The sequence below is a fragment of the Rhineura floridana genome, chromosome 7 (genome assembly GCF_030035675.1).
Source record: "Rhineura floridana isolate rRhiFlo1 chromosome 7, rRhiFlo1.hap2, whole genome shotgun sequence".
NCBI lineage: Eukaryota > Metazoa > Chordata > Lepidosauria > Squamata > Rhineuridae > Rhineura > Rhineura floridana.
This window is the reverse complement of record NC_084486.1, coordinates 42,860,719-42,883,268: the sequence shown is the minus strand read 5'-3', so window position 1 is coordinate 42,883,268 and position 22,550 is coordinate 42,860,719. Positions and strand designations below refer to the sequence as shown.

The 22,550-nt window shown below is 41.7% G+C and overlaps 1 protein-coding gene across 7 annotated transcripts in view; it reads right to left on the bottom strand.

Annotated features, from left to right (window-relative positions):
- Nucleotides 1-22,550, bottom strand: part of PCDH15 (protocadherin related 15) — a 605,264-nt gene that overhangs the window by 50,492 nt on the left and 532,222 nt on the right. For all 7 annotated transcript variants that reach the window (XM_061635350.1, XM_061635351.1, XM_061635352.1 and 4 more), the window contains one exon: nucleotides 7,311-7,487. In XM_061635350.1, coding sequence (XP_061491334.1) covers nucleotides 7,311-7,487 — 177 coding nt within the window. The remainder of the gene's footprint in view (nucleotides 1-7,310; nucleotides 7,488-22,550) is intronic.

Here is a 22,550-nt window from a genome sequence, read left to right as displayed (position 1 = left end):
TGCTAAGAACCAGGAATTATAGGAAGCTATAGGAGCACATGAAGGGATGAGGAAGTGTGCTAACCCAAGGCTCATGCCCTTTATTTATAGCCCCCTGCTGCAAAAAAACCCCCCTTCTTCCTGATAGTCTCCATTCTCTGAATGATAGTCTTTGGATGGGAAGGCCATGAGGGATACAGTGAGAAAACGCAGGTGATTGAAGGACCAGTTTACTCTTCCAAAGAACCATGAAGGCCATTTCTAAAATCACCCTGCAGGTTCCACTGGGTAAGAAAGGTAATTGAGTTCCCTTCAAAGCTTCCTACTACAGGATGAGGTGAAGGAAAGTAATGGAGTAGCTTTTGAGATTAGGATAAGAATCTGAACTTCTCTGAACGGAACCTCTGGAGGTTCCCAGCCACAAGCTAAAACATGTTAATGCTTCAGATTGAAACCCTCACGTCATTTCTTTCCTTTACGTTGCTAAACTGGCACTTGTTCACCTCTACCCCAAAGCCAAGGAACTATTCCCTGGGATTTTGCTGATTTACATTTTTGAAAGCTTTTGATGAGGCGTGGGAGAAGTCTGATTGTGTGAGCACAAAATTGTTTAATTAGGTTGCTTCCAAGCTTGTGTTAATCGGGGGCTGTTCAAAACAAGAACTGGCACACTTTCTTCACTTTTTTATTTTTTAAAACCTTTTTTTAGTCTAAAGACTGTATATTAAATTAAGGCATAATTATGCAAAACGATTCCTCAGCCCTGTATTTGGGGATGTGGAGAACAACCAGATTAACCCAAGATGTTAAATCTTTAAAATCTACACTAAAAGTGGTCTCATATTATTGGACAAAAGTGTCTGCTGAAAGTGTTGATGGTATAAAAATAATTCCTTTTTAATACATGCTGTGATTCTGTGTACACTTACTGGGCAGAAGAAGACATGATTCACTAGAAAAGACAATAATGCTGGGGAAAACAGCAGGGAGCAGAAAAAGACGAAGGCCAAACAAGAGATGGATTGATTCCATAAAGGAAGCCACAGACCTGAACTTACAAGATCTGAACAGGATGGTTCATGACAGATGCTCTTGGAGGTCACTTATTCATAGTGTTGCCATAAGTCGTAATCGACTTGAAGGCACATAACAACAATGTCCAGATAAATATTTGTGGGATCCACCTGTTAAACCTAAGAAGACCCCCGCTAGATCAGGCGAAAGGCCAATTTAGTCCATCATTTGGCTAACCAGATACCTAAGGGAAGCCTGCAAGCAGGGCCTGAGTGCAACAGCACCCTTTCCACTTGCAGTTCCTGCAGCTGGTATTCAGAGACATGCTGATAGTGTTTAGTTCTCAATGAAACTGATGAACCAAGCTACTGCTTAAAAAAACTCACTCTAGGCTGAAATCCAAAACATATTTTATTTAGAACCAAGTCCCATTGAAATAACTTCTGACTAAACTTTGCTAGGACTGGGCAGCTAGTTTATTGAGGGTTGCAGTTTCTTTGGGTGTTGGGAAAATATTGATACTGGGCCAGCTCTTTCGTTGCTGCTCTGTTTGTGTTTATTTAGTTGGCTCCAGTTAAGCAGCTGAGGGGAAAAAGCCACAGGAGATAGGATGAAATAAGATTGGATAGCCTCTCATAGTCCAAAAGGAAAGTACAGTTGCTTTCAGGTGCCTGTAGGTGTTAAAAAAGAGGTGGTTCTCCTGTTGAAATATCACCTGTGATTTATGTATGTAAAGCTGAAAACAACAATTGTGTAAAATGTAATGAGGGTTGTGTACACGTAGTACATTTGAAAAACATGACTTCCCCCCCAAGAATCTTGGGAACTGTAGCTTACCCTCACAGAGCAATAATTCCAAGCACTCTTAACAAACTACAGTTAGCAGGATTATTTGGAGAAAGTTGTGTGTTTTTAATGTGCTTTAAATATATGGTGTGTATGCAGCCTAGGTGAGCAACAAAGGTGCTTCCATTTCCAGGTATGGAACGTGACTGGTACATATATTCCCACTTCTAACCTAGCTGGATCCAGAGACAATGGAGGATTCAGAGCTAATATTCATATTCGTAATTCCCCAGATAGCCTTGTAAGATCCCTCAACCAAATGGGGCACAATTAAATCTAATACACACGGAATAGTCATCCCTTTGTCTATTCCTGATGGGCCCACCATCATGGGATCTGATAAAAACCAGAACACCTTTGGTGCCACACTAAAACATCTCTAGCCGTAAAACCATAAACTTCAAGCTGATGTTCAAGACATAAAATTTCAGAATGACTACCATGATTTAGGAGCAATTAAATCACACTGATCATAAAGGCCATTAATTATCTATATCATAAATTATTAAGTGGTTTCACTTAGTCAGACAATTGTTAGTATAAACATTGAAAAACATCCAATGTTCAGATGCATACCAGATATTGTCCTATATCTAAGAGATTTAGTATGTTATTCTGTAGCTGAAATTTATTGTATTTCATGTATTCAGATATATTGAGGAATGTACCATCTTGCTATATTTTAAAATAGTTAATTTTTTCTGACAATTAAGCTATGAATGTTTCATAAAATTATAATCTTAAAAGGAACATTTAGCATAATATTTCTGCATTTTAGTATAAAATAAGTCTTCCCCTAGGAGAGGCTCACTCATGCTTGCATCTCCAGACAGCCTAGTAAGATCCAGGTAACTAAGCAAGGTACCTCACCTCTGAATCAGATAGGTTGCATCAGCAGTGTGTTATATCTATGCAATATATGAGGATTTTAGATGTTATGCTTTAAGATATGTAAAGCCTTAACTTGCTTTTATTTTGATTCTATGCTGATTAACTTTTATTCTTATGGAATGTTTAAATAGTTTTATAACTAAAGGCCATTCGTTTAACTGATCTTACTTGTCTGAACACTTTCTCTCGAATCCTAAATTTCCTGTGTGCTAATACGAGGGGGGGGGGCTAACTCTCTTCCCTTTGACATGGCATTTGTTTCAAGGAAAGCTAAGGTGCAGGTTAACTGCCAGGCTCACAGCCTGCTACATAGACAGCACACTCAGACTTCTACCCTAAACAGAGCAAATCTGTCACAGCTGCCTATGAAGACAGTGAGATCTGCAAGCTACCAATCTCCAGGCAAGCTTCACAATATCAAGAAAATATTGCATTTCAAAAATATTTCTACATTCCGTCTAATTAACGGAAATCAAAGAATTATTCTAATAAAATATCCTATTGGATACATGATTAAATATTACTTTAAGGACATAAAAACAGGATATAACAGGATGAAAGAATGACTAGAGACCAAGATACTACAACTGGTGCTTTCTTTGGGGGGTGGTGGTAAAAAAATAAGGTACAGTACACATAGCATGATAAAAGTGCTGTGGGGGCCAGCACAAAATAGCTGCCATTGGCAGCAAAAAAAGAGGTGCCTGTACTCTGTACTGGTGAGCGCCATCACAAAAAAGGCACCAACTACAACATTGTATACATTTTTATTGGGTATCATAATCCTGCATACAAGCATGCATGCATATGACTATTCCATCTTTAGTGATAACTGTGTGAATGCAATTGATGATTGCCCAGATATTCTTTGTTGTTGTTGAGGGTGGGTGGGAAGGGAAGGGAAAAAGTAAACCAATTTCACCAAGAGGTTAGAAATATAGAATCATAGAATAGTAGAATTGGAAGGGGCCTATAAGGCCATCGAGTCCAACCCCCTACTCAATGCAGCAAACTAAATTAAAGCAAAGCCAGCAGCTAGCTGTCCAGCTGCCTCTTGAATGCCTCCAGTGTTGGAGAGCCTACCACCTGCCTAGGTAACTGGTCCCATTGTTGTACTGCCCTAACAGTTAGGATGTTTTTCCTGATGTTCAGCCAAAATCTGGCTTCCTGGGATGATTGACAAGAGATCCTGGCCCTCATCTGTGTGACAATCTTTCAGGTACTTGAAGAATGCTCTTCTGAAGGCTAAACATGCCCAGTTCTTTCAGTATCTGCTCAGGGGGTTTTGTTTTCAGTCCAGATATCATCCTCGTTGCTCTCCTTTGAACCCGGTCCAGTTTGTCTGCATCCTTCTTAAAGTGTGGAGTCCAGAACTGGATGCAGTACTCAAGATGAGGCCTAACCAGGGCTGAATCACACGATTTGGAAACTATATTTAATGCAGCCTAAAATAGCATTTGCCTTTTTTGCAGTCACATTGCACTGTTGAAGAACTGCACAATAAAAGAGAGCTTATGTTTTCTTGTTTTGCTCTGTATGTTCCAACATTTGTCCCTTTCAGTCTTTATGTTTGTTATCTCTCCATACAATGATAGACTAGAAAGCAAATTTTTCACTTTCTTATTCAGTAACTATTTCCAACCTCTCTCACCACCCACCATGTGCCTATTTACTACATCTCTTTTTAATAGCCACATGCTTTTCTATCTCACTTGTGCTGTAATTCATCCATACAAGATTGGGGACTCTGGGGCATAAGACTCCTCTAATAAATCACAATTCATAAGATAGCCCATAAGTATTTACTTCTTGGGCGCATGACTGACAGATTGTTTCATTCCATCACAGAGCGCTATGGCCTGACTATCCTTAGGGGAAAAGAGGTACCATAAATTGTATGCAAAGCATCAGCAGGCATCAGTGGATTTGGATAAAGAATAATGATTTCCCTCTCCTTGTAGATACAGGGGAATGGAAATGGGGGTAAAATACAACAGTCTTTACAAATGAAAGAACACACACCTACACATTTGTTATGCCAAATGCCCTAAACTTGCTGATTGTTAATGTTTGTGCAACTGCTTGCAATCCCAGACAAAGTTTGTGAAAGTCTAAAAATGCAGAATACCTCACTGCATTTTGACAATCACCTAACCATGATTGTTAGCATTCATATGTATGATTGAAATAAGAGGTAGGGAGGCATGTAGGTAGGTAGATAGGCAATATAGATATCTTTCTGAGCACCAAACTCATCTAGGATTGTCAGCATTCACTACAGCTGGGGCAAAGCATTCAGGCCACACTTTTTTATTTTGTCAGTTTCAGGAGGTTGAGAATGGAACAAAAACAGCCCCCAATATAGCAAAGATTGTCAAAGTTTGTCTGAAATTCATTAGTATGTGTGCGTGTTACCATGATTTAAGATGAGTTAGCAAAGATATTCGTACTTTTCTCCCTTTTCTTAAACAGGAAACAAAGATTTGCCGATGTTTCAAGTGGTGGTGGAGCTGCCGTCAAAACAGCCTATTCCCAGAATGGCCTAATGGGAATGATGCTTTGGCACAATGTAGCCTCACTTCCACGGCATTCTGGGGCAGGGGAAATACGGCTTCCTCACTGGCCAGGGAGAAGAGTACACTCGAACTCTTGTCTCTGACTTCTAGTTTTCTAGCTACAGGGAATGCTTTCATATGGGAGAGCACTCAGTGATGCTCCACCTGTAATCCAGGTACAGCCCAGAACACAGGTTTGTCTCACCAGAGTCATCTTCTGGTGTCCCGTGCCATGTGATTACAGTTGTATAAAGGGAGAAACTGGTATCACACTTTCTGTCCCTGCCCCCAATACTGTATCCTCATTGCCCAATACTTTTACTTCTCATGTGTTGTGTCTCCCAAGGTTCTAAATCATGTGGGGAACCAACATTCTTACAGCCAGCTTCCTGCTGCATACATTATCATTACAATAGGCATGGGTGCACAGACTGAGTAATCAGGACATAGAGATGGGGGATAAATTCAATTCAATTCACATTTAAAGGAGAATTTACTTAATTCACACTTTCTGAAACAATGTGCAAACCAAAACCCTTCAAAATTTGCACTTATCTGAATTTTGCAATGCAGTTCTCCAACCAATACATACCAAAATGCATATATTAGACTAAAGTGTGTACATAAATGCATACATTAGTGAAAATAACATACAAAAATCCATTATATTAGGGGGAATTGCTCTGTGAAAATGTGTGCATTAGGGAAAAGTGGATCTAAAAATGTGTCTAGTAGGAGAAATTTGCACAAAAATGCTGACAAATTTTCAAGAGAACATTTTTTGACCAAAAATTATTTATTTATTACATTTATATACTGCCCCATAGCTAAAGCTCTCTGGGTGGTTTACAGCAATCAAAAACAATAAAAACAAATATACACATTTTAACAAAAAAACAATTTAAAAACACAATTTAAAAAAAATTAAAACAATTTAAAAACACATGCTAAAATGCCTGGGAGAAGAGGAAAGTCTTGACCCAACACCAAAAAGATAACAGTGTTGGTGCCAGGCGCACCTCATCAGGACATCATTCCATAATTTGGGGACCATCACTGAGAAGGCCCTCTCCCTTGTTGCCACACTCCCAGCTTCCCTCGGAGTAGGCACCCAGAGGAGGGCCTTAGATGTTGAGCATAGTGTACAGGTAGGTTCATGTTGGGAGAGGCGGTCCATCAGGTATTGTGGACCTAAGCCGTGTAAAGCTTTATAGGTTAAAACCAGCACCTTGAATCGAGCCTGGAAACATACAGGCAGCCAATGCAAGCGGGCCAGAATCGGTTTTACATGTTTGAACCATCTGGTCCCTGTTACCAATCTGGCCACTGCATTTTGCACAAGCTGCAGTTTCCAGACTGTCTTCAAAGGCAGCCCCACGTAGACCATTTCCACAAACAGATGTGGAAATGTGGAGAACTGAACTTAAGACTGGAAAAATGAGAATCCGAGAGAAACCAAAATGGACCTTTTCACCCATCTCTATGGCCCTGCTCTCCTTCCTTGTGCACCTGCAATCACATGAGGGGAATGAAACCTGAACAGAGCTCAGCTGCTGGAGAAAACTAAGCCCATGTTCTTACTCATTTTCAGCTCTGGTATTCAATCTAGCTGGAAAGAACGCTATATTTCTGTGAAGTCAAATAGAGCGGGAAAAACTAGAGATAGGCTTATTTTCACTGCCTAGAAGCTGGGTAGTATTTATTTCTACATCTGCATTGGATGGGCAACCTTGGAGTTACACTAAGTCAAGACAAAGCTGGTGTCAAATCTGAATGTGGAGTGCATTGTATGGGCACTCCAAACTTTCACATGAATCTTATGTGGAACGTATAAATATTATGCTCATCTATCAACAGCCTACAGATACCTAATGGTCTGCATGTATCTCAGTGTTATGCAAAAGGGGCAAAAACCATTAATTTTGCCAGTCAACATAGTTACAGCATGAACAAAAATAACTATTTTGCAAACCAGATATTCAAGATGCTGACCACAAATGCCACAATGACGATAAAATAACTTACTTGAAAAGCTCATTCCTCATTATAGCACGGTTTGTTTGGGGGTCAATTGCGTAGATCATAAGATCAGATTTTGAATAATCTTCTTCTGAATAGCCATCTCCATATCTGCGAGCACCAATAGATTCTACCACAACTTTTGCACCAGGAATCTGGTCTTGAACGTAGCGTTCCAAAATCCTGATAATGGAATACAATGGAAAAATCTTCTGTGACTTTTGGGTATGATAATGTATGGTTAAAAATGCATAAACCCCAAAATGCTGTGAATGAACCCCAATTATTTTTAAATGAAGAACTCCTACGGAAAACTCTAGCAACACAGAAACAGCTCTCACAAGCATTGTGTCCTCAACAGTCTTTCTTTGTATTTATAATAGCACTGGGGTTTTAAATGGCTTTTGGGAAATTCCAATTATATTTTAAAAATAAAACTATTAGTATAGTTTGACCTCTTCATAGAAAGCTAATAAATTCTCTCACACAAAAAATATGCCCACAATGAGTTGCAGCAGAATATTTCATTGTACATACAATATGACATAACATAGCAGGCAGCAGTGCATCTAGTATTCCTAAATACATAAAGTAAGCTTTGTACCAGTGGGGAAAAAGCAGACTACAGAGCTGACAGGTTTACCACAGTATGATTTAAAACAAACAAACAAACCCGCAATTAAACCACAAGCATTATATAGAAACTAACAAATTGCTGAAAAATTGTTTAAGCAATGTACCTGCAAAAATACACAATGTATCAGGGACACAGAAAACATAGTTCACAATTGGCCTACATCTAGCAAGTGAGATCTGCTCAAAGAGATAGGCTTCTGCAAGTCCAGTGATACATATCAAAAGGTGCATCTATATTATGATTCTAAAAAGTGTTCAAGGTAGCAAAAATGCAATAGAAAATTAAAGTAGTAAATCAAACATAAACATCTATAAATTAAACTGTTACAGCAGTAAAAATTAGAGTCAGCAGAAAAATAGCAACATTTTGTTGTGGTGGTTGAAAAAGCAGCATCTGAAAGACCTGTTGAAATAAGTATGCCTCGGCTGTTCATCGAAAGGCAAGATTTCCTTCAGCAAGGCATTCCTTTGCCATGTTACTACCACAGAAAAGGCCCTGCCCCTTGTGCTCACATGCTGTACTTCAAAGAAGTACAAAGAATAGGATTCAATGAACAAATGGAAGGGTCAGGCAGATTCACTTGGGTGGAGGAAATTCCTAAAACAATGACTACATTCTGGATTGCACTGTGAATTAGTACTGACTTAATTTAGTGCTTAAACACTTGTCAGATTGAAAGGTGGTAACTGCATTTCTGGATCAATGATGAGAGGTGTGTCTTCTTAATACTATTTCCAGCCAATATTTTTCTATCCCTTTGTTGGATCACTCCATAGAGCAGAGGTGGCCCTCCAGATGGATGCGTATCAGCTCCAGCCAGTATGGCCAATGGTCAGGATCATGGGAGTTGTAGTCCAACAGCATCTGGAGGTTTAGAGGTTAGCCACCCCTTCTACAGTGTATAGACCTTTTTTCTCTTTCAGTATCTGACTAATGGCTCTGGAAGTCAATGGAGTGATTTACTACTATTTAAAATCTTGCTATGTGCTTCTCTGGATTCTCTTGGAGATAGGGATGTCAGAGGAAAATGGACTATGAAGTGGAATTCCTTCTTTTCACCCATCGTGGCATAGAGTCATGCTGTGAATGTTCTCTACAATGAACTTTTTTTTTTACTATGCGGCACTGCAAATAGATATATAAATTGCTATGCAATTTATGTCATTTATATATTTATTGGTATATAACTGCTGCTATCCTGACAGGGGCCTCACTGCTTCCCCCCCCAAAATGTAGTTTCTTGATTTTGTGTGCATGTAAATTGTTTGTTACTAGAGGTGGCCTACGAACAATAAGGATGAAATCCAAACCATCTCAACTCAGAAGTCCCATTGAATGTTTGTAACCTTAACCCACTTCCTACTGTGAATTTTTAAACCAGTAGAATGCATCATTCATTTTTGTTCTTTTCACATGGAAAGGAGTTATCTCTTTTGTTACCTGCTGATTTTATCTGTGCTCCTCAGTTAAAGTCTGAGGATTTCAAGCTGTCATACACAAAATCATATTTACCACAAACACTTAAAACATATATTAGCTTGAGTGTTATTTCAACTGATGCACACACACGACCATTTTCTGTATAAAGTACACATTTATGAAATAAAATGATGCATTACAAAAAATAATTATATAAATTAAATTACACTGAGTGAAAGAAAATGCTTGTAAAATGTTTCATAGGGTGGTATTCAACAAACACATCCTGTCAGCACAAGGATTTCCACTTTTGTAACGGGACTTTCTCCCCTCCTCCTCTCACTGCACGCATCCTGCACCTTCCCCCCAAATCTGCTCTAGAGGGTGGGGGAACCCTTCAAAGTGATTTGGGGAAGAGAGGGGGGAATGTTCTATCATTCAAGCAGAGATCCTTGTGCTTGTGTACACAGCGCTACGTTGGTCACATAGTGCTAGGCTGGATACAACCCATATAGTCTAGAACACAAAAAGCAAAACATCAACAAGGTACTAAACTATCCCTACCTTGGAGTCAGTTCAAATGAATTAAATGGATTTTACTTCTAAGTAGAGATGGTTAAGATTGCAGCCTTAGATGGCTTTGTGATGGGGCATTAGGAACACACATGGAAAAGTAACTGATTTGTACATAAGTGTTGATGACTGAGACATGCATGTCTATTAAGCACTATGATATACATAAAAATATGTGTATTGCCACATAAGCAGATGATGAGATGGAAGAAAGACTTGTGCAGAATAAACTCAGTGGAACAGAAAATACCAGATGAAAGTGTGAATGAATGTTGGAACCGATTGAGACATGTGAGTCCTGCTCTGTTTGGAGCTATTTCAGACAAGAATTATTATACTTATGTCCCACTCTGCAATGGGAGTCCCAGGGGTCTCCTGTCCAAAGGACTTACAAGATCCATGCTCACACTTTCAGCAACACTGCAGCACCAGCAGCCCGTCATTATTCACTGGGAGCCTCTCTGGGGAATCTTACATGGACCCATTAAACCTTTCTGGGTTCTGACCCTGACCTTATAATAAGAGTAAATCCTCATAGTCTGAGTATACTTTCTGCACTGGAAAGAAGTCTCCTTTTTTACTTTGAATGACGGTCCTGCCCATTTGGTAGGGGCGGGTTTGCCTACACCCTATTTCTAGGAAGGCTCGGGAAGGTTCCAGAAATTGTGTAAGAGGTCAGGTGGGGTATCTTGACCAATGGGGTAAGGGTTTTGAGCGGCTATATATAGCCTGCTCCGCTTTAAGAGCGCGCCTTTTTTGCCTTGCGGCACGTTAAGAAAAGGCTCCTTGGGTCTCCTGCTGCTGACCGTCTTTGGTGAATTTTCCTTGTAGAGGTTTCCTGCTTTCTACTGCCGGTACCCTCGTGCCTTGTTTAACTTTGCTTTCTCATCAGCTGAGAGGCGGGTGTGGGGCTTGCCTATTGGCGTTAGTGCCTCGTCTTACCTACTTCCCGGGCGTTCTTTCTGTTTGTTGCAGCCTTCCTCTTTTTCCCGCGCGTCAGCTGGGCAGCGGTGTTTGACCGGCTGCCTCGGCTTGCCGGCTGGCTCTGGCGCTGCGGCGCTGAGCCTGCACGTGGCTGCTTCCTGGAGTTCTCCCTCATCGCCTTCCTTTTGTTGGGCCCCCTTTTCCCGCGCATCAGCTGTGCAGTGGTTGCAGTGTTGCTTGCTAGCTCTACTGCTGCTGCGCTGAGCCTGCACGTGGCTTTCTATAGGACTTCTCACACTTTGCCTTCTGTTGTTGGCCCCTTTCCATTTGTCAGCTCTTCCTGGAGCTGGCTGTTTGCAGGTGCGTTCCAGCACCAATCCCACCCCATTTATTTCAGGGGCCTTCCTTGCACCCTATTGGGGCCTTGCTAGAGTGGGTTTTAAGCAAGTGCTTTGCACAAGCAACCCCCCTTTGTGGATGGTAACCTTCATTAACCCCCCCTCCATTCAGCCTGCTACATAATTCTTCCACCCCTTTTTGGATTGTGGGGAGTTGGGTTGTTTACCCCTCCCCTTAGCCCCCTCCCTTATTCCTTTTGCCTCTTTCATGGGGGAGGTGTGAGTTGCTCACAAGGGTGGGGGGTGTCTGCTTGTTTTGTCTTATTAATTAATTATATATAATATTATTTTATTATTAAATATATAAATAGATACGTACATGAATTAATTTTCAGATATTTCTAGATATATAATATCATTTTATTATTATTAAATAAATAAATACATGAATTCATTTTAATATTTATAGATATGTATTTAGATTCCCCCCGTTCCTTTTGCTTTTTTCGTGTAGGAGGGGTGAGTAGCTTGGAAGGGGGGGGGTGTCTGCTTGTTTTGATTTCTTAAATTCTTTATTATATATGGAATGATTTTATCATTATTATATGAATAAATACTTTGATAATATATAAATTAATTTTAAAATCTTTATAGATATATGCATAATCATATATAGATATATGAAGCTTATTCTGGCAGGTAGCATTGCGGATGTAGGTTTTAGATTGATCTTCGTTGTTGCTTATCCCCATATCATTTATTTTATATACTTAGTTCTGTTTGTATTCCTGCATGCATGTTTTGTATTTTAAAATGATGTTCTCAATCATGTAGCTTCATAATTTGTTGCATTTCTTATGCATGGAGGAAAAGTATAGATGCTTCTACAATAGCGTCTCTAAAGGGCAATAGTTTATTTTAAGGTGAGTATAGAAAAATCCCACATATTTCTTTTGCGGTTTTTTTTTTAAAATATGTGAATAGGTGTGATTCCGAGAAAGGTAATCTATGCTATGTAAGCTTATAGGAAATGCTCTGCAGCCAGGTGAACTCATTGTTGTGGCGTTCTGAGCCAAGCAGAAAGGAAATGCCCTACAGCCAGATAAACTCATAGTTGTGGCTTTCTGGGAGCCAATATGTTTAAGGTTAATATATATCTTTCCTGTAGTTTTAAATGCTCTGTTGTATCCCTGAAATATCTAAAATGAAACATTATGCTTAATTTGAGATTGACAGTTTATTGGTCCTTGATTAAAGTGCTCCTCTAGCATTAGGTAAATCTTTATTATGACGCTTTTCCACGGAATTTTAAATCAATTTAACTTTATTCCACAAATATGAATTGTATACTGCTTGTTTCACAAGATACAGGTACCCTCTTCAATCGCATCTATTTCATGGCAGTCTCGTGTACACTGGGCGCTGCTACCAATTTTCTCAAGCAGCCGTTCTTTCTTCAAAGAACAGAGGACTTCCTCCTGTAGCCTGAACTGCAGGTAAGTTTTGATACAGGCTGTAGTTGATAATTTGGTGTCAATTCAGGAGCTTGGGCGTGCCAAATAATGGCTGGCTGCCTTTAGGTGCCTGGGGGCTCACTATAGAATTTATTTTCTTGGATTATCTTCCTACAGTGCCAGCGGTACATATGTGGCCTTCTGCCCTTCAGATCTGCATGATACGTTCAGTGCAGCACTTGGCTATGGTTATGGGGTAAATCCCCAGACCCTCAACGCTATTTGAGCTATGCGCTTTGTGCATGCGTTTATTCTGCAAAGTATAATACAATATCTATTCATCACTTGGTATGTCTGGGTTTACGTGCAGTCAGGAACCCATTTTATGAATATCATAAAGGGGTTGGTTACATTTCACTCTAATGCCACCTGATCTTATGAGGCCATTTCCCCCCCCCCAATGAACGAATGATGTACACCTTGTTGCAGTTTATTATCTACTAAAGAGGGCAGGACGTTACCATTGGGAATATATCTTGCCTCCTTTCTGCCTTTGTCATTAATTTTCTGGCCAAGTGCATTAGGGAACCCATTTCATGAAAACCAAAGGGTGTTAGTTGCATTCCACCCTGAGACCGCCTGGTCCTATGTGGCCATTTGCCCCAGATGTGCTATCGATACTCCTGCCTTCGATGATTCTTAGTTCCCCCCCCCCTTACAGGACAGTTGTCCTGGGCGGTGGCCTTAATAATATTTTCAGTGAGCCTTTTGCCCTGGAAAAATTAGCTTTCTGGGCAAGTCATTGTAAAATTTGAGCCCTGTGCTTATATTGCCGTGCTGTTTTTTTTTTTTTTTTAAGCGCATACGCTTAATATGGACCAGTGGGCTAGTGACTGAGTGGTTAAGCTGAGGGGCTGCCCATCGCCCACTCTGTCTCTGGTTTCCCTCAGATAGAGCTTTTTCTCTGTTAGGCCAGTGGGCCAGTACTATCTTTTCATATTCATTAATGGCTATGTATTGATTTAATTTTGATTATTGCTATGTTGTTCGTATGGCCATTATGTTTAGAGGTTGCATTTCTTTCATACAGGAGCGGCTGCGACAACTGCCCTAGCGGGCATGCGTTCTGGAAGTATTCTGATATTTATGCTATATTCAAAAGGGCAAAATTAATTCTGTCATAATTATCGCTTGACACTCTCTGCGCTGGCCTTTAATCCAAGGCAAGAGGAATGCAGGATCATTCTGTAGATTTAGGGTCAGAAAGGTCCTTGAGGGTTGGTTGTGTTCCGCTCCCAAGGCCACTGACTGGAGGAGGCTAATCACACCCGATGTCCTCCTTCAGATCCTGCCTTTATTTAGGTCAATGTGCTCATCTCTGTATGAGTCGCACCTGTTCGCCGCAGTAACTCTGACGATGTTCTATGGTGCTTTTCGCCCTAGTGAAGTATTGGTTTCCTCAAAGCGCGATGTGTCCTGTAGTGCTTTATGCTGGCGATTGCACGTTAGGTGAAGATTTAATGAGGTTTTCCTTAAATGTCTTTAAGACTGATCAATGGGGCCATAGCAGTTCTGTATCTTTATTTAGTTGCCAGGTACCTGAACTATGCCCAGTTTCCGCTATGCGGCAATTTTGTGTGTGTGTGTGTGTGTGTGTGTGTGTGTTTCAGGCCAGCGGGCCAGCGTTATCTCTTATACATGCAGATAGTTCTGCCCTGACTCAGTTTCAATTTTGGGCCGTTGTTCGGTGGGCCTTGTTGGCCAGTGGTTGCGATGCTGGAGTCTTTGGGCTGCATTCCTTTCACATTGGAGTAGCTACGGCCGCTGCCCTCGTGGGCATGAGCATCGAGGACGTCCAGACGATTGGCAGGTGGCGTTCTTCAGCTATAACTTCTGCCCTTGCTCCCAGCTCTCAGAGGGCATACCAGCGTGCCTTGGGAACGTTCAGGCGTTCCATGCCAGTAGTGCTTTGCCTCCTGTATGGCCTATCCCTGTTTCACATTTGCTGCAGTTTAAGTTACATCTGAAAGGGCAATCTCATTCTGTTTCTACCATCGCCGGACACCTCTCTGCGCTGGCCTTTATTTCCAAGGCAAGAGGATTGCAGGATCATTCTGTAGATTTTAGGGTCAGAAAGGTCCTTCAGGGTTGGTCGCGTTCCGCTCACAGGCCCGCTGACCGAAGGAGGCCAATCACGCCCGATGTACTCCTTCAGATCCTGCCTTTATTTAGGTCTCTGTGCTCATCTCAGTATGAGTCGCACCTGTTCGCCGCAGTAACACTGACGATGTTCTATGGTGCTTTTCGCCCTAGCGAAGTATTGGCTTCCTCAAAGCACGATGTGTCCTACCGAGCCTTTTGCTTTGGCGATTGCACGCTAGGTGCAGAGATAGTTAGGCTTTCCCTTCGAGTCTCTAAGACTGATCAAAAGGGCCGTGGCAGTATTATTTCATTGAGAGTTTGCCAGGTCCCTGAATTGTGCCCAGTGGCTGCAGTGCGTTTATTTCTGTCAATGAGGCCAGCGGGCCAGCGTTACCTCTTTATACATGCGGATGGTTCTGCCCTGACTCAATTTCAATTTGGGGCCGTTGTTCGGCGGGCCTTGTCGGCCAGTGGTCGTGATGCTGGAGTCTATGGGCTGCATTCCTTTCGGATTGGGGCGGCTATGGCCGCCGCCCTCGTGGGCATGAGCGTTCAGGACATTCAGGCGATTGGAAGGTGGCGTTCTTCCGCTTTCAAGTCTTATGTCAGGTATTGATTCTGATGTATTGTTTTTTCTTTTCTTAGGTGTGCTGAGCCTTCCTGTGTCTGCGAGGGTCGTCATGTGTGGCCACTCTATTTTATTTTGGGCACATCGGAGAGCCTTCTCTATGCTTGCTGGGACACAGCTGCAGCTTTCCGCTAGAGCAACGGTTGGCTGGGAGGCTCAGAGGGGCATGCTTTGGGATGCGCTCATGCCTTTGGTGTGTCGCCTTATGGCATCGTTTAACCGGCCACATGTGTTGGTGGTTCATTTAGGGGAAAACGACTTGGTGCAGCGGCCAGGTATGGATCCGCTGCTTAGGATCACCCAGGATTTTAATGCTCTCATCCAGTCATACCCGGACCTTGTTATAGTCTGGTCCGACATGCTGGTGCGACGTGTTTGGAGGGGTGCAATGCACCCCAACAGGATCGACAGATCCAGAAAGTGGGTAAATAGGAAAGTTAGGAGTTTAGTTTTGTCATTGGGTGGGGCACATATTCCTCATGACAGAATCCGTTTTCATGCACCGCATCTGTTTCGAGATGATGGTGTCCATCTTTCGGATATTGGGTGTGATTTGCTATTGGAGGATTTTAGGTTGGGTTTGGGGGCTTTGTTTTCTTTGGGTTGAGGGGACCAAGCTTCAGCTGATCCCCTCTTGTGGCGTTGGATTCGGGCAGGTGAGGTAATTGGGGTTAAAAATGGAGGTGGATGAGGCATTTGGGTAAAGGGCACTCCCTGGTGAAACATCAAGGCGTAATGCCTGGTGTGGATCCGGGGGGTGTCCACATGGGACCGGCTTGCGCATCATGGTGAACGCCTGTATGGTGGGGCCAGGATGCGGAGGTTGGAACCACAAACCTGACTCCAATTGCAAGGAGGGAGAAGTTTTCCCACATCCTTGTCTGGGGAGTTGCAGTACGATGTGACTGACTTGCCTCCTGGTTTGGAGGGTCTAGACCCTCATAGATAGGTTGAGCCTCACCTGCCCGAAGGATTTGAGATTATTAATTGGCGGATTGGAATTTGATTGATTATGTGTTATATTTTAATAAATATAACATTTCAACCATACATGTGTCACGAGTCTTCCTTGGTGTGTTGGCAGTGACGGTCCTGCCCATTTGGTAGGGGCGGGTTTGCCTACACCCTATTTCTAGGAAGGCTCGGGAAGGTTCCAGAAATTGTGTAAGAGGTCAGGTGGGGTATCTTGACCAATGAGGTAAGGGTTTTGAGCGGCTATATATAGCCTGCTCCGCTTTAAGAGCGCGCCTTTTTTGCCTTGCGGCACCCACCCACCCCTCCCTTGTCAGTATGGGCTCAGCTAGTCGCCTGCGGGGGCTGAGTAGGAATTTTTTTTTGGAGATTCTGATTTCAGAATCTCTTTGGTTTTGCCTACTCCATACTGCTTGGGTTTGATTCATTTGGCTTGTTCCGGGTGGGTTGTGGTGATTCCGGTTTGGCTGGCATTGGATTCGGGCAGGTGAGGTAATTGGGGTTAAAAATGGAGGTGGATGAGGCATTTGGGTAAAGGGCACTCCCTGGTGAAACATCAAGGCGTAATGCCTGGTGTGGATCCGGGGGGTGTCCACGTGGGACCGGCTTGCGCATCATGGTGAACGCCTGTATGGTGGGGCCAGGATGCGGAGGTTGGAACCACAAACCTGACTCCGATTGCAAGGAGGGAGAAGTTTTCCCACATCCTTGTCTGGGGAGTTGCAGTACGATGTGACTGACTTGCCTCCTGGTTTGGAGGGTCTAGACCCTCATAGATAGGTTGAGCCTCACCTGCCCGAAGGATTTAAGATTATTAATTGGCGGATTGGAATTTGATTGATTATGTGTTATATTTTAATAAATATAACATTTCAACCATACATGTGTCACGAGTCTTCCTTGGTGTGTTGGCAAAGGCTTGCTGTGACAAAATATATAAACTATTCTAGAATATGGTAGGCAAAACTGTAGCAGCACAACATTGCCACTGGTGGAAAGCTCATCTGGTTGACATCAATACGTGTCATCTCCGCCCCCCTGCTTGTTCTCTGAATGTCATTTAACGTTTTAAGAGAGTTTGATGCTGATTATTCTAACAGTACAATGATCTTAGCACAAGTTTCAATACAGAACTTCAATATATATAAAAACAATTATTTCCAGCTGATTCAATGAGCAGTATGCCTTTGTTCAGTGTCCTCTAAAATTTGACCTGTCAGAGAGAAACTACTAACAAAGCGATTGCTTTTCATATTCATTTTAGACAGAACAGCAAGTTCTTTGTGGATGTTTGCTACACGCTACATCTAGTAAAAAGGAGATTTACAGGATACATAGTTACAGGAATAACTATGTGAACTTCAAACATTGTAATAATGGAGAAAGCAACTATTTTGATAAGTGGTTTAGGAAAGTTGCTGAATGAGATAGTGATGAAAAGTGAACATTGATTTTATATATATATATATATATATATATATATATATATATATAAATAAAAATATCTGCCACAGCATTAAGCAAATGAAAGTAATGATTCTGCATTTTTAACATGCAAACACACACATATATGTATGCATGTATGTCCTATTACCTTAAGAGAACAGGAATAATGCATAATCCTCCTAATATGGTTATTCTATAAACATGGAATGAAAAGGAGCATCTTGCTGAAGACTATTTATTTATTAAATTCCAACTGTTCATGGCTTGGGGACCACATTGCCAAATCAGTCAGTGGGCAACACCAGCAAAACAATCAAATGTTACCTCATACTCAAAATATACATTATTCCTTGTCCTGATGTACTTTCCCTATTTCTATGCATGTGACTGTGGACTTAGGGAGGAAGATCAATGATTGGAAAACATGGTGACGAAACAAAGGTTTTTAAAATTAAAATCTCAAAAAGCACAATCCTGCTTGTCTTGCACATGGAAAGCAGGGTACAGAAAGCTTATTTAGAGGCTAGTACTGCTGTTCCCTGAGAGCCAGTGTGGTGTAGTGGTTAAGGTGTTGGACTATGACCTGAGAGACCAGGGTTCGAATCCCCACATAGCCATGAAGCTCAGCCTCATGAAAACCCTGTTCATAGGGTCACCATAAGTCGGAATTGACTCAAAGGCAGTACATTTACATTTTTACTGCACTTCCCAAACTCACATTGCTGCCTTGTTAAGTGGCCATGGCTGTGATCTGCAGACAAGAGTGTGAGATGTCATAGGGTATCTCCTCTAAGAGAATGCTAGCCTGTGACAGTGAGTGTGTGGAGAACAGCAGTGGCCAGGCACTGGTAACACAGTGAGCGGAAGGAAGGTGTATACTAATCTCTAGTATACTATCCTCTAGTGAAGCTGCTCAGAATTATAGCACATTGGCTAAAGCCCCAATTCAAATATCATCCATGGCTAAATTTGGATGATAAGATAACACGATATGAATGAGTCTTGTGCCTCCACATCAAGCTGCTTCACTCCAAGCCAAGGTGTCTTCTATTACCTATAGCCACCCATTTCGTATCGAAATTGGGAAACTATGGTTAACGGCTTCAGAACAAGCAAGAGACGAAGCCATGATTTGAAGGTGTTAGCCACTGTTTCCCATTTTGGATGAAGTTTAAAAAATGCTATAGCTAATGAAAGGCTTATTTGTTTGATGGCTTATGTGAAGGGAGGAGCAAAACAGTTGTGCGGAGTCGCACAAGGCTTATTTAGTCTATGGGACAAAAAGTGGTATATAAATAAAACATAACATGTTTGTCCAAACATGGCCATTGGATAGCCTCCAGTAATCAAGTCTCTCTCAGCCTTACATCCTCTCCCACACCAGTTTGTAATATCAGGATTACTAATACTGGAAAGACTTCAAGAGGTGATGGGCTGCTATCCCATTCACTCTCTCTGCTTTCAACCACAGTATATTACTATCTTCTTCTATTCTTTGTTTTTGGGGCAGTGGGGGAGGGGGAGAGATACTGTCCTGGGCTCCATTTGGAGGAAGAGCAGGATATAGCCTCAATAAATAATCATAAATAATCATCTTCCTGGAGAGTGCAAGAGCTAAGCTTTCCTCATCAACTGCAATCTCCAGAAAGATCAAGATTAGGCTTGAAAAAAGCACACACAGAGGTCTTCTCTGGCACCCACAGGGCCCATCCTCCCTACCCTGCCCTGCTGAAATTAGGCTTGGAAGAAGTCTGCTATTGTAGCTGATTGGAGGCTTTTTAAAAGTCTAATTGCAGTGAGAGGACCTTTTTGGTTTGTGGAGATCACAGCTTGAGATAGAACAGTTAACCCTTCCTTCCCCAGCTGTGTCCTCCCCCCCTCCAAAAATGCTCCCCGCAATTAGGATTGAAATAAGGGTTTTCTCAATTTGAACAAGGGGAGAGGACGGGGGGCAGGATCCTGCACATGCCAGAGAATGCCTCTGCAGGCACATGTGTGCCCACAAACTCTGCATTGACCACCCATGAGAAAGGAAAGGTTCTCTCCTTGAAGAACAAGAAAGCATGTGTTGATTGTATCTGTTTTTTAAAATCCACCTCTGAAGACAACATGATGCAGAGCCAATTTATTTTCCATGTTAACAAAAACAGGCACTCGGCTATTGTTATTTTTTCAACCAACTTTTGGGATATAATATCTTTTCACGGGGGTACCCCATTCATCTGTAGAGAGATTAAATAAAATTACATTTTTTGGCCTTTCTTGAACAACACTTTAGTCGTTTCCTCTCTCTCTCTCTTTTGCACTACAATTATATAGCAATGCTCTCCAGGAGATCAGGTCTGCATGCTGACTTTGCTAAGGTTTTTGCATCAACATCCCTTATTAGTGTAGCTAGCAAAGGAGCTTTCAGAGGCAAAGCACCTAGTACATTTATTTTTCCTGGGCTCCCTTCTTCTTTCCTCCCTCCTCCTTAACCAAACAGCAGGAGGCGCCCTCTCCCTGGGGAAGCAGCATTCTGCTCTTCTCTCTACAGTGCCTAAGCCACCTCTTCCTTATGCATGTCATTCTAAACTTTAAAGCGGGGTTAACAATTCAAATCACTGGAAGTGCCACCTTCAGCTTTTTATCAGCTCAGGAGGTCCACATTGCCACATTAAATGCAGGAAGAGATTTTTTTATTTTAACTCAGTGCTTTCTTTTAAGCAATTCTTTATTAAATTTCTCTCTTCCCCTCCATAGATTAACCTTTTTTCTGCTGACAGTGCACTTTCCATTCTCTTTCTTCAAAACTGCTACACATCTGCACCCCATTCTGTTTTGCCTCTTTGTGTGTGTGTGTGTGTATGTCATCACCCACATGGTCTCCCCACACTTGTTTCTCACTTTCCTCTCTACATCCCCCAGTGGTCTCTTGTCTTCCCCAGCACCATAGGTTTTTCTAGTCCCTTCCTTTTTCTTCCTTCTGTGTTTGCCTGAATTTGGTAGCAACATCACAAATGGCTTTCACTCTCCTAGCAAGTCACACACTGAGAGAGGCTGGCCATGCAGGATGCCTGACTAGCAGCAACAGGTTGGAGAAACAGCTCTGCCAGCTAAGCTGGCCTCCTGTAGGTCACTGCCAACGGAGGGACAAAAATGTCACTCTGCCAGTGCAGAGCTCCACTTCCGCCCACCAAATGGGTGGGCAGAAGTGCTGCCAGTTGGACCTCCACTCGCAGAAGATCCAAAACTGGAATGTTCCAAAGGTGGGCCAGAAGGAAGAAGAAACAGCTGGTTGAAAGCAGTGGTTAATAATAGAGGAGTCCCAAAACACTGGAATGAAGTGAAATGTGAGAGCTGGTATATCTGTTGCCTTTGCCACAGAGAGTGGCATCCTCATGATATATTTTCCAACTCCAGGCGATATTGCAAAGCAGTTGACACTATGATTTGAGGCCTTTATGTAGTTAGTTTCTCCCTTCACCATTGATGTTAATGGTCACTTCCAGTGGAGGTGGAGAAACTTGCTACATTGTGGCTTCAATTCATTCAGTGATTCCACCATTGAATGTGAAAGTGTATCTGCAAAATTTGTCACAAGTACACCTATCTTAACAGTAGAGTTAATGCATGAAGCTATAATTATTCATTCATTGTGGGGAGACAGAAAGCCCAACGGAAGTTTCAGTGTTTCATTATGCTAAAAGCTCTCCCCGCCAATCACTGAAAACTGCAATTTACTGAGAGATTATTATAATAGACCCAACAAAGCCCTAACACTGCATATTGAGATTTGCTTCAAGATCTTCACCATGCTGCCTAGAATCCTGGATTCCCGGTGGAGGATCAAAGGCTGAACATACATGTCTGATAAGGATTTAAAAATATTAATTCTTCATTCAAAAACAGATATTGTAAAGCCCTAAGAAATGACATAGGATGCAGCTTCACAGCTAACTATAAAAGTCACAGATAGCTGTAAAATCTACTTTTAACTCCCAAATGTTGATATTGTACATTTTCAATTTTTGTTGTAAAAATAGTTTTAGGAGTTAATATTTGGGGTCAAAGGAAGGTCAGTCCATAATTGGGAAAATTTGATTCATGTATCATTTGGGGAAATGAAAATTAGGTAGGTTTGCATTAAAATATGAACCGAACTGAATTTATCCCTATCCCTACCAAACATGAACCAAAAATGCAGCTGTCTTTCAAATTTGCACTTCCTCTAATTTTGCAATGCAGTTCTGCAACCATAAAGTATGGTTGCATATAAATGCATAGTTTATTAGTCAAAATAACATTCAAAATGCAATGGGGAAAAATGCTTGCAAAATGTGTATATTTGGAGGAATGTACACAAAAATGCTCACAGACTTTCATTAGGACTTTGAAACAATCACAACCTGATGCAGAAATGTGGTGCTCAGAACGTAAGACTGGGAAAATGAAGAAGAAGAAAAAAGGTAAACTGAAAATGACAGATTCATCCATTCGAAACCAGACAGGAAGGATGCTTTTTGCTAGCTGGTCTAATTTTTCTGTGAAGTGGGATGTATTTCTTTAGCCTCAATATTCCTGGCAGAAGTATAGGTTGTGCAGCTCCTAGGATATGAGGAGTTTGGAATAGATTGCACATGTAATTTCTCAGATGGGGCTATGCACATATAGCTCAAGTATGGTTCTGACAATATGACTGTACCAGGCCAGATTTGATCCCTCATTCCCATT